This window comes from Schistocerca piceifrons, chromosome 4, assembly GCF_021461385.2.
Source record: "Schistocerca piceifrons isolate TAMUIC-IGC-003096 chromosome 4, iqSchPice1.1, whole genome shotgun sequence".
NCBI lineage: Eukaryota > Metazoa > Arthropoda > Insecta > Orthoptera > Acrididae > Schistocerca > Schistocerca piceifrons.
This window is the reverse complement of record NC_060141.1, coordinates 540,175,810-540,188,254: the sequence shown is the minus strand read 5'-3', so window position 1 is coordinate 540,188,254 and position 12,445 is coordinate 540,175,810. Positions and strand designations below refer to the sequence as shown.

The window sequence follows — 12,445 nt, the reverse complement described above, 5'->3', positions numbered from 1 at the left end:
GGGCAGAGTGTTGATACCGTCACTTTAGAATGTTTGACTTCGTTGATGGAGTCACAACCTCGGTTCTGCTTGCACTGATTCATCACTATCCAAGAGAAGTCCTCGAAGGGGTTCTTTAAGTTTTGGAAACAGGTGAAAATCGGATGGGCCAAGTCGGGACTTTATGGACTATTGATCGATGACAGTGGACGCAAGGCGTCTGGTCCTTACAGACGTCGTAGCGCTCGTGTGTCGTCTAGCATTGTAATGCTCAAGGAGAGGGTCCACCATGTGTGAACGAACTCTTCCAATAAGAATCTCGATTACAGAACGCTGTTTCTCACGCACCGATATAGTTACGTTTCACCCCGCCACGTTACATGCTACAATCCGGAGCCCTCTAGCGGCAGAGGGCTACTTTTTGAGCTACAGAAAATAAAGATGTAGAACGTCAATAACGTTTGTTTTATTTAAGAAGTTTAAATAGTTCTCACATTAAAATTTCAGAGGTATTACTTTTCTGCATGGACTTGTATGGGATAGTATTTTAGTTTTGTGTTTCTTGATATTCACGGCTTGTAAATATTTGCAACCAAACAATAATCTCTTTCCACTTTATTCATTCTCATCCAAGCCAGATTTTTCTACTCCTTTATCCTGTGTGGTTTCTTCAATAAAAATCTGACAGGAGCAGTTGCTTAAATAAGTCATCTGTAATGAAATTCCAGAAGAATTGTTCTCAGAATTTCTACTGAAAAAAAAAATTATATTGGTGATAAGTATAAAGAAACTTTTTTGAAAGAAATTTACTCATTTTGACTCCTTTTTATTGTACACAGTCATTATTTCGGATTTGTAGCCGTTTTCAAGTGCATATTGACGTGTTAAAATCTGTCTGACGTGTCTGTGACATATCATCGTTGAAAAAGTATTTTTCTGGTCTTAGAAACCAGTTGTCGTTGTAGAGAATACAAGTGTATAAAATATGGCTGAGAGATCAGTAACATACAGTGTGGAGTATTTACTAGCTAATATATGCTTGTGACCTGCATCCATCACTTCTGTTCATCAGATGAGCGCAAGTGATAGATGCAGGTCATAAGAATATATTAACTGCTAAATACGCTACACTAAACCACACTATATATAAAATTTCTTTCAAAAAATTCTCTATGACTGTGATCCCCCACGAAGGAAAGATCATTGTAAAGAATGCACCACTCAACTTTATTTTATAATATTCGTCCAGTGCACGACATAGCGATGTTATGGCCTGTAAATAGCCTGATCATCGAGATTTTTCGTTTGTTACTTGACTGAATCGAGTGTCGTTATTTTCCGCTAACGAATATCTACACGGCTATCCCATATTTTCAGTGTGTATGCAGCATAGTAGGTTTAGCGTTTGTAGTGGGAAGGATGGCGTAATTTCCATTATAAAGCCCAGGTGCCGAACCCTTGCACCTGTGCGTGTTCTTCCCACAGTTTGAGACGTGTCACTTCAGGAAGAGAGTCTTCTGAGAATTTTGTTAAGTGGAAGCCGGTATGCGCGCTCTTGAACTCAATCTGTTTTAAGAAAAACGAGTCGGCACGTTGCTGTTAGGTTTGAGTGACGTTTGCCGTGTATAGGCCACAGTAACGATGCTGAGGAGCTTTTTCCGTCGTGCCTCCCCGTGACGAGCTGTTGGTGCGTGCTGTTGCAGTGGTGCCAGGGAGGGTCGTGTGTGCCAGCCAAACGCAAGAAGCCACCCAAGGTCGTGAAGGGGGGCTGGAGCGCCTGGAAACCGGAAGCTTGCACCTCGGGCTGCATCATCAAATCCAAAGGTGAGTTCGTCTTGTTAACCAGTGGATGACATTCAATTTGCTTCTCTGTAAGGCACCACTTTCATCACAGAAAGGCCATAACTTTCATAACCTGAATGGATAATTCACAAGGGCGGAGCCGGGTTTATGGAGGATGATTCGATTTTATCTTCCTGCCAACGTCGACATCTTTAGAGATAGAGCACTAACTACGAGGGGGACCGAAATGGGTGCTGAATGTGGCCTTGTTAAAGAGACATTAGTCACAGGAACGCCGAGAAAGAACAGAAAACCTAAGTACTGAGTGCTATACAGTGATTTCAAGCCTAGTGAACGAGAATTCGAGTCTAAGTCATTGCGTTTTACGTCATCGCGCTCGGTGCCTGGTAATGGCGGGACATTTACATTAATTTTTAGACAACATAGTTGTATGGAGATAAACAGCGATTAATTTACTTATAAAAAATTATTCAAAATGACAGTCACAATCGCATTATTTAACTTGCCGCCAAACGGTTTCAACCCGCGATGGGGTCATCTTCAGGGCAATTTACACCATTTGGTCGCTCGCTGGAGTCGTCACCCTGCCTGTGCACGGTTGGTGTAAATTGCCCTGAAGATGACCCCATCGCGGGTTGAAACCGGTTGACAGCTAAATAAATAATGCGATTCTGACTGTCATTTTGAATAACTGACATTTACATCAACCACACTACTTGTACATACAAACGCTCACGAGATATTCAGATGTCGGACGATGGTGTTTCAACGCCCCAATGACAAGCTCTGAGCAACAAGCATTCGCACACAGAGGATCAAGTCGTGTCCTCTTCGAAAGAATCATTGACTTTAATCTATTTAGGACGGCCATCGAAAGTCTCAGTTTGGGTGCCCAGAGGAGGATTTCAACCAGGCCTCTCAAATACGAGTCTAATGTCGGGAAGCTTACTTTACTAAGTGGGCCACGAATGTACCAATACATCACTCCCACCTGTCAATACTCGTCTAGAGCTCAAATTACTGCTGAACTCGTGCTTGTTTCCCTCCTCAGCTGTTTCTAGTCCAGTGTTTGGCTTTCATAATGTGATGCGTCTTGGATTTACTACACACACACACACACACACACACACACACACACACACACACACAACGCTCTCATGTGTGCACACAGCATTTAAATTAGAAATAAATTCAAGTAAGCAGTGCACGGAACACGAATTACTAGTTACTTGGCCAACATATGAAACGTGGAAATGTTAAATGATGTTCTAAGTGCTATATTTTTCACGTAACACGTTTTCAGTGTTATTTTTCTCGGTATTATGCTGCAGTCCCTCAAGGTGGCAAATGAAGGAGAAAATGTTTCAAACGTTCGTTACTGGATGGCGCATGGTAGATGATAAGTAAACAAGGTCTTTGTACCACAAGAGCTGCAGAAGACTGTTGAGTCAGCTAAAACTATGAACCAACTACATGAACTTCCACCGCATACAACTGACTTCTTTGATTTTAAACATGTTGCTGAAGTGTTGTTGTCAATGCAGGCGTGTAAGATCTCCAAATACGGTATGATCAAAGTCTCTCATATTTACCCATCTCCAATAGTTATTAAAAAATCGTACTTTGAAACAGAAGACTAAAAAAATGTCAGTGTCTCCAAAGAAGGAAATACCACAGGTGATGTATGTCACACCATACTTCATCTGACTGACCGCTCATGTTCATCAATTCCAAAACACATAGGTCTGTTGACGATGTTGCCATTCCTTCCTCAGCTGCGCAGGAAGCTCTATACTAAACTTCGGAACACCTGATCCCAAGAACGCAGTTGTATAAGAAAGAGAAGTCAATACTGAAAGACATTTATTCTTGAAACTAAATTTGTTACTCTCTTGTAACAAATTTGAATGATATGAGAAATGGTGTTTGTTGACTATAGTGCAACTATTTGAAACATTATTGCTGTATTTTGGTACTTGTATTATCACACGTAAAACGTAGTGCCTCAGTATTAATCGTACTTGAAACAAAAACTTCCTTTTTGGCTCTTAGAACCAGTCACTCCCCTTGCATGATGTTTAGAACGTACTTAATAAATTATTTTTTTTGTAAATTATTTTTTGGAGTGAGAGGTCAGCAGCATATTTCTTTGGTATCAGAATACCTTCTATATTTTTTGGAAACAAACAAATTATGCACAAAAACAGATAAGTTGTTTTTTGATTCTCCTGACAAATATAAAATTTACATTCACCAAGTATTCTTCATATTTCGTAATATACATAACAGACTGCGTGTCCTATCATTTGTAATACCACGAAAAATTTGTAGTGTCAGCAAATTTCTGCTAGAGCAACAGCCATTGCATGCAATGAAAGTCGGGTAACGGAATACTTCTGGCTGGCAGGTTTCCAACGGCGGCGGCGCAGCTGCGACAACCCGAAACCCGTTAACACGGAAGAAGGCTGCCCCGGACCCAGCTTCGACGTCGTGCTCTGCAAGGACGATAAGGTTCGTAGCTGAGCTGTCGCAACCAAAAATTCTTATTTATTTCGCAGTTCGGCCCCATTTTTCCGTCCTTCTGCAAACACCAACGGTTTTCTAATCCCGGAACAGCGATACTGCTATAGGGTCTTTCCTAAAACCTCTCAACAGATTCTGCGTTTCTAATATGCTAATTCCTTACCACGTTTGTTGCACAGGGTGTTACAAAAAGGCACGGCCGAACTTTCAGGAAACATTCCTCACACACAAATAAAGAAAAGATGTTATGTGGACATGTGTCCGGAAACACTTAACTTCCATGTTGGAGCTCATTTTAGTTTCGTCAGTATGTACTTTACTGCCTCGATTCACTGCCAGCTGGCCCAATTGAAGGAAGGTAATGTTGACTTCGGTGCTTGTGTTGACATGCGACTCATTGCTCTACAGTACTAGCATCAAGCACATCAGTACGTAGCATCGACAGGTTAGTGTTAATCACGAACGTGGTTTTGCAGTCAGTGCAATGTTTACAAATGCGGAGTTGCCAGATGGCCATTTGATGTATGGATTAGCACTGGGCAATAGCCGTGGCGCGGTACGTTTGTATCGAGACAGATATCCAGAACGAAGGTGTCCCGACAGGAAGACGTTCGAAGCAATTGATCGGCGTCTTATGGAGCACGGAACATTACAGCCTATGACTCGCGACTGGGGAAGACCTAGAACGACGAGGATACCTGCAATGGACGAGGCAATTCTTCGTGCAGTTGACGATAACCCTAATGTCAGCGTCAGAGAAGTTGCTGCTGTACAAGGTAACGTTGACCACGTCACTGTATGGAGAGTGCTACGGGAGAACCAGTTGTTTCCGTACCATATACAGCGTGTGCAGGCACTATCAGCAGTTGATTGGCCTCCACGGGTACACTTCTGCGAATGGTTCATCCAACAATTTGTCAATCCTCATTTCAGTGCAAATGTTCTCTCTACGGATGAGGCTTCATTGGCTCTGAGCACTATGGGACTTAACATCTATGGTCATCAGTCCCCTAGAACTTAGAACTACTTAAACCTAACTAACCTAAGGACATCAAACAACACCCAGTCATCGCGATGCAGAGAAAATCCCTGACCCCGCCGGGAATCGAACCCGGGATGAGGCTTCATTCCAACGTGATCAGATTGTAAATTTTCACAATCAACATGTGTGGGCTGACGAGAATCCGCACGCAATTGTGCAATCACGTCATCAACACAGATTTTCTGTGAACTTCTGGGCAGGCATTGTTGGTGATGTCTTGATTGGGCCCCATGTTCTTCCACCTACGCTCAATGGAGCACGTTATCATGATTTCATACGGGATACTCTACCTGTGCTGCTAGAACATGTGCCTTTACAAGTACGACACAACATGTGGTTCATGCACGATGGAGCTCCTGCACATTTCAGTCGAAGTGTTCGTACGCTTCTCAACAACAGATTCGGTGACCGATGGATTGGTAGAGGCGGACCAATTCCATGGCCTCCACGCTCTCCTGACCTCAACCCTCTTGACTTTCATTTATGGGGGCATTTGAAAGTTCTTGTCTACGCAACCCCGGTACCAAATATAGAGACTATTCGTGCTCGTATTGTGGACGGCTGTGATACAATACGCCATTCTCCAGGGCTGCATCAGCGCATCAGGGATTCCATGCGACGGAGGGTGGATGCATGTATCCTCGCTAACGGAGGACATTTTGAACATTTCCTGTAACAAAGTGTTTGAAGTCACGCTGGTACGTTCTGTTTCTGTGGGTTTCCATTCCATGATTAATGTGATTTGAAGAGAAGTAATAAAATGAGCTCTAACACGGAAAGTAAGCGTTTCCGGACACATGTCCACATAACATATTTTCTTTCTTTGAGTGTGAGGAATGTTTCCTGAAAGTTTGGCCGTACCTTTTGTAACACCCTGTATTTCCCTCGAGTACTTTTCACAGGAGTAAACTAGGTTTATCGGAATAATATTGTACACCATGAATGACTCTCGAGAATACTGAAGAAGCACTTCAATAGTGCGTTAGAGCATTTTGATGTGAGAAACGAGTCTGCAAAGATATCCAGTAATCCACAGCAGCTGTCAAATTCCTAACGAGTGAGAGAATCATTCCAAGCTAATCTGTAGTTGCCCATGGAGGACAAAGTTTAGAAAGGTGTTGTGCAATTTGCACCCTCAAATTAGTCCAGAAGAGAAGCGTTTGTGAAGCACATTTCGACCTTTTTGCCTCTGCACCCATTTCCACCGCCTAGGTACCCTTGCCAACTCAAGCTTCGTGCTCTGGAGGAGCTCAGAAGCTACGGATGTCTGGCACACAATAATTTTTCCGCCACTGCGCCAGATTTTGTGCACACGTACGGGGAAACAAAGTACAGGATGCTGAACTAATAATCTTATTACTCTATACATTGTTGCTTGTAATAAAGTTTTAAGCAATTTTTTTCTGTTTGTCAAGTTTATTTCGTTCCTGCTGCAGCTTTAAAAAAAGAAATTAAAAAAAAAACTTATTCCAGAAACACTGACATAGTGTTTGCTGTATGTAAATGGAATGCCAACTCCAGCTCCGAATGAATTGGTTTACTTGACGTGAAATCCCAATGGAGGCAATGCACAACTCCATGAACTTACCCAACATTAAAACGGTAACACAACGGAGAGAATGGTGTCAGAGGGTCGAATCGCGAATCCTTTCACTCAAATTTTGCTCAGACTTGTTACATTATTTCTAATTTTGAAACTCCTAATGGATCAACTGCCTCACCTCAAACTCGATCAGCTGGCATTTTTGCCAATGGATCACCAACAAAATACGTGGGCTATCCACAAAGTACATTACGTTTTGGAATTAAAAATAAATAAAGTATTGGAAATTTTTTTATTATATACAGATGAAAGCCATACTTCAATACTACTTTTTTACATAGTTGCCATTTAAATTAAGGCACTTATCGTAGCGATGGACGAGCTTGGAAATTCCTTCGTCGTAAAATTCGGCCGCCTGCGCCTTCAACCACGTGGTTAATCAGTAACCCAGTAGAAATACGACTTTTGTAGATTTCCTGTAAAGAGGCACTACAATAAACTCTCAAAGGTATTGCTAAACTCTGCACAACCTCAGAAGAGCAATACAAAACAAGCGCAGGGGAAAGTTGGGCTCAAAGATCTTGATGATTCACGACAACGCCTGGGCCCACACGGCAAATGCCACTCGTGAAGTTCTCGAATCTTTTAAGTGGGAGTTGTTTCCTCATCCGCCGTACAGTCCCGACCTGGCACCGAGCGACTTCCACTTATTCCCAGCAATGAAGAAGTGGTTGGCTATGCAGCGTTTTGATAATGACGCACAGCTTCAAGAAGAGGTAACCACGTGGTTGAAGGCGCAGGCGGCCGAATTTTACGATGAAGGAATTTCCAAGCTCGTCCATCGCTACGATAAGTGCCTTAATTTAAATGGCAACTATGTAGAAAAGTAGTATTGAAGTGTGGCTTTCATCTGTATACAATAAAAAAAATTTACAATACTTTATTTATTTTTAATTCCAAAACGTAATGTACTTTGTGGATAGCCCTCGTATTAAACATTGTAATTGCTTTCATTTCTAAAATAAAATACCAAATACACTGACGGAAAGAAATCGGAACACCAAGAAGGAGTTGTGCGGCATAGACGAAGGTTGGTAGGCGTGTTTATACACATGAAAGATGATGTCCATTCAAATTTCACGCTGGTCGCATAAGAATGGCGCTAGTAGCGTCACTATGAGAAAGCAAATCATGTTTGCTCTAAATACACGTTGTAACGGTATTGAGCGCTAGTTACCTTTTGGACTGTACGTGGTAAGTTGATGCTGTATTGTATTGTATGTTAACCGGGGACCTAGAAACGACGGAGAGGCTCCGTCCCCGACGCAGCCGCAGTGGTCCACAACCCCACGACGACTACCGCAGTCCACTTCACCCCTCCGAAGCCCCACTCCGAACCCAGGGTCATTGTGCGGTTCGGCCCCCAGTGGACTCCCCACCCCCCGTCCCCCACCCCCACTTCCAGGGAACGTCTCACACCAGATGAGTGTAACCCTTATGTTTGGTGGTAAAGTAATGGTGGTGTACGTGTATGTGGAGAACTTGTTTGCGCAGCAATCGCTGACATGGCGTAGCCGAGACAGAATAAGGGGAACAAGCCTGCATTCGCCGAGGCAGATGGAAAAACGCCTAAAAAGCATCCACAGACTGGCCGGCTCACCGGACCTCGACACCAATCCGCCAGGCGGATTCGTGCCAGGGACCAGGCGCTCCTTCCCAATCCGGAAAGCTGTGCGTTAGACCGCATGGCTAAGGGGGACACCGCTATAAACACCTCACTGAGGTCGTGTAATAGGGCTAAGGGAAGCTGGATATTCCTTCACTGATATTGCAAAAAGACTTGACTGGAACGTAGCCACTGCACTTGTTTGCTGGCAGCGATGGTCACAAGAGAGTACCATCGCATGAAGCCCAGTCTCCGGACGGCCACGTGCCACCGCCGAGAGGGAGGACCATCGTGTTCAGCGTATGGCTCTGGTGCATCGTACTGTATCTACAGCAGCTATTTGAGCAGCAGTTGGCACCATACTAACGCAAAAACTATTAAAAATCGGTTACTTCAAGGACAGCTCCGAGCCAGACGCCTTGTAGCGTGCGTTCCACTGACCCCAAACCACCATCATTTGCGACTTCAGTGGTGTCAAGTGAGGACTCTTTGGATTGTAGGGTAGAGGTCTGCTATGTTTCCTGACAAAAGCTGGTTCTGCCTCGGTACCAGTGATGGCCGTGCGTTGCTTAGGATGAGGTCAACCTGTCTGCGTGCTAGACACCTAAACCTAGAGTTATAATCTATCTCTATCGTGGTTAACTAACGAACCCTACATGCAAATTAGTACGTCAGTCTGGTGATTCGACCTGTTGTGCTGCCATTCTTTAACAGTATTCCAGGGGGTGCTTTCCAAAATGGTAACGTTCGCCCGTATACCGCTGTTGTGAGCCAAGGTGCTCGCAGAGTGCCGACATTTTTCCTTTGGCCTTCTTTATCACCTGATCTGTCTCCACACGTGATACATTATCGGACGATATCTTCAGTGTCATCCACAGACAGCATTAACAGTCCCTGCACTGACCGACCACGTGCAACAAGCATGGAACTGACTTCCGTCAACTGTACAACACAATGCATGCAAGTTTGCATTCTTGCGCTCAACATTCCGGTGGATACATTGGCTATTATTGTACCAGCATTTCACATTTTCAATTGCTGTGGTCTTGCAATTTTAATCACTTAAGTATGTTACCTAGACAAATCTATTACCGATATTTCATTGCTCTACATTGCTTATTTTTTGGTGTTTCGAATTTTTTTCGTCAGTGTAATATATAGATCTTCTTCAGAGAGATTATAAATATCAATGGGTATTTAATATACTAATATTTTTGTTTGTAGAAAATACCTTGATAAATAACATGCTCTGTGGGATATCGCATTGTAAGAAAATGAGTGAGGCAGTAGGCTTCGAAAGGCCCAGAGTTCTTATTATAGTCGCAGTCTAGATCCACAATTCGTGTGGGGAATGCTGGGAGTGATGGGATAGCCAGACTCCCTTGAGATCGTTCCCAGCATCCCTCGCACGGTGTGTCAAGCTAAGCTGCACTTACAGTAAATGTGCGCCAGTCTTTGCTTATTTTAGAACATCACTTTCATTTGTATTTATAATCCGAATTTCAACAGGTCAATACAACTCACTTCGAGAACTAATTCAAACAGATACGAATCCTTAATAATTCATGAATGTCCGTAAGGTTACCTTCCATTCAGACAGCTGTTGCACTCAGCGACTGTTATTTGACTTGTAAATTATAGATTGCAGTGATCAGTCGTCCTTTTTAAATTTTATTGTGCAGATCTAGATTTCGAATAGAAGCTAGCCATTCTCAATGAACTATTATTTTCGCTCAGTGTCTGTAATTCCCTGTTGGTCGGGCTTCATCCACAGTTCACTGAATACAATTACATGCATTGAGCGAAAATAAAAATGCGCTGAGAGTGGCTAGCTTCTAGCTGAAATCTAGATGTGCACAATGAAATTTAAAAAGGACGACTGATCGCTGCAATCTATAATTTACAATTCATAAATATGTGTATGTAAATCTGTAAATTTATAGCAATACATATTTCATAAGACCAAACAATACGTTTACTTTACTTTTGTAGTGTACGTTACATTGTAATGAACGTTCAAGAAATTTAAACAAATAGTATAAACTTTCCTTTCTTCATCTTCACGTCTCAGGTAGGTGAAGTCAGTCATGTTTTAAAAAAGACATTAAATAACAATACTCGTAGTTGATAAAATGTGTCATAGCTCTTCATGTGGTAGAATAATATTAGTTATAATATTAAAAAATATACATTTCAGAATATATTAATTTTCGATCACTCAATCGTCTAATATTGAAGTGAGCATAAAAATCGTTTCATTCATGTTGCCTAGGTAAAGACCTGTTTTTTAAGGCAGTAGACCACGTGTGCCTTTATTCTACCACGCAAGTGTTGAAGTTCGTTGCACTGAATCAGGGTTCACAGATGACAAACGCTGCCATGTGAAGATGACTTGATCGCTAGCCAGTCCAGCGAATGCTAGTGTCGTGAAAAGAATTTGTGAAGTAAAAATAAAACAAACAGTTATGGAACACCACAAATAAGTGGCATTATAAAAATTATTTCTAAAAGTGGGAATGAACAACCTTGCAAATGAGAACTGTTTGTAACTGCATTTGTGTCACATAATAGTCTCGTCATAGATATGGGGTGTTAGACAATTCTCAATGGGCACATTATAGGATCCAAGTTAATTTCCCAGAATGTTTGCCTACAGAAGCCGGGGGCTCCAAACGATAGATATCGAACGTGAGATTCTAAATCGGTGCGGGCGTTATGGTAAATTATTTGTGAGTTGCTAAGGAAACATACACGATTCATGTCAGTAGTGACTCGGGATGTCTGCTGTAGTAGACGTTTCTTCGGTCGATTGCCTCACGTGGAAAAATCATTCTCATTATGTAATGTAGAAAATTGCTTGAATTTTTGTCGGAAATATGGACTCATACCGGATGACGAAAGGAGGGACTGTGGAGACTGTAGTGGGGCGAAGTCTATAAAAGTTCGTACGAAGAGTACTAATAGTGAAATTCCTTTACAGTTTCATTCTGGAAACTGTGGTTCACGAATGACTACCTGGAAGAATACATGGTTTGACTATTCGAAATTATCGATCCAGAGCAGCATAATTCTTGTGTCTTGCTAGAGTAGGGACTATACGCTGCAAGCAATAGCATCGTAAACTGGATTATCTACCAATACCGTGTACGACTATTTCAGATTCTGCACAGATGCGCGTTACGTAATAGTGAAGAACGACAGTGTACCGATCGGTGAACCAAATAAAGTTGTTGAAGTGGACGAGCCGCATATAGCAAGAAGGAAAAATTAGAGAGGACCTTTAAAGAATGAAGTCGAATATATTTTGGTATTCGGGGGCATAGTAGGAGAGTCCCGGAAGTGCTTTGTGGTAAGTGCGTTCTCCTGAGACAAGGTGACTTTAGTCAGTTTGATAAAGCATTTTATACTGCCCGGTAGCAAAGTGATTATAGACGGCTTTCAATCCCACAACACCTTGAAAGCACAAGGATTCAACCACGAGTTCGTGAACCATTGCGTAGAGTTCGTGTCTACCGGTGTTCCCAATGTGTACACTCAGAACATCGAGCGGCTGAGGAAATTAGTGAAATGTTCCATTAAAAGAGCAGGGCGTCCAGGAGGAACAGACCAACTCCACTTGTTTCAGTATCTGTATTTCCATAACTTGCTGTTGCAAGGAAAAGTCGACGCATGTGACACTCTACACATATCTTTGCCTGACATACTCAGAGTCTAACCAAGGTTATGGTAACAAGGGAATGCTTCCCTATACGTCAAATGGACTTTCTCATGACGACGATGTCGACGACGAGTGAGGTAAGTCATTTCCTTTGCAACTGCAAGTATTTTAGTCAACGCTCTTCGTTTGTCGTTGCTGTAGTGACCACTGTAAACACTGCTTATAGCACGC

At 42.5% G+C, this 12,445-nt stretch overlaps 1 protein-coding gene across 1 annotated transcript in view; it reads left to right on the top strand.

Moving 5' to 3' along the window:
- LOC124795987 (A disintegrin and metalloproteinase with thrombospondin motifs adt-2-like) overlaps nt 1–12,445 on the top strand; it is a 178,400-nt gene that overhangs the window by 147,994 nt on the left and 17,961 nt on the right. The window contains exons 12-13 of the mRNA XM_047260067.1: nt 1,683–1,803; nt 4,190–4,293. Of these exons, the coding sequence (XP_047116023.1) occupies nt 1,683–1,803; nt 4,190–4,293 (225 nt within the window). The remainder of the gene's footprint in view (nt 1–1,682; nt 1,804–4,189; nt 4,294–12,445) is intronic.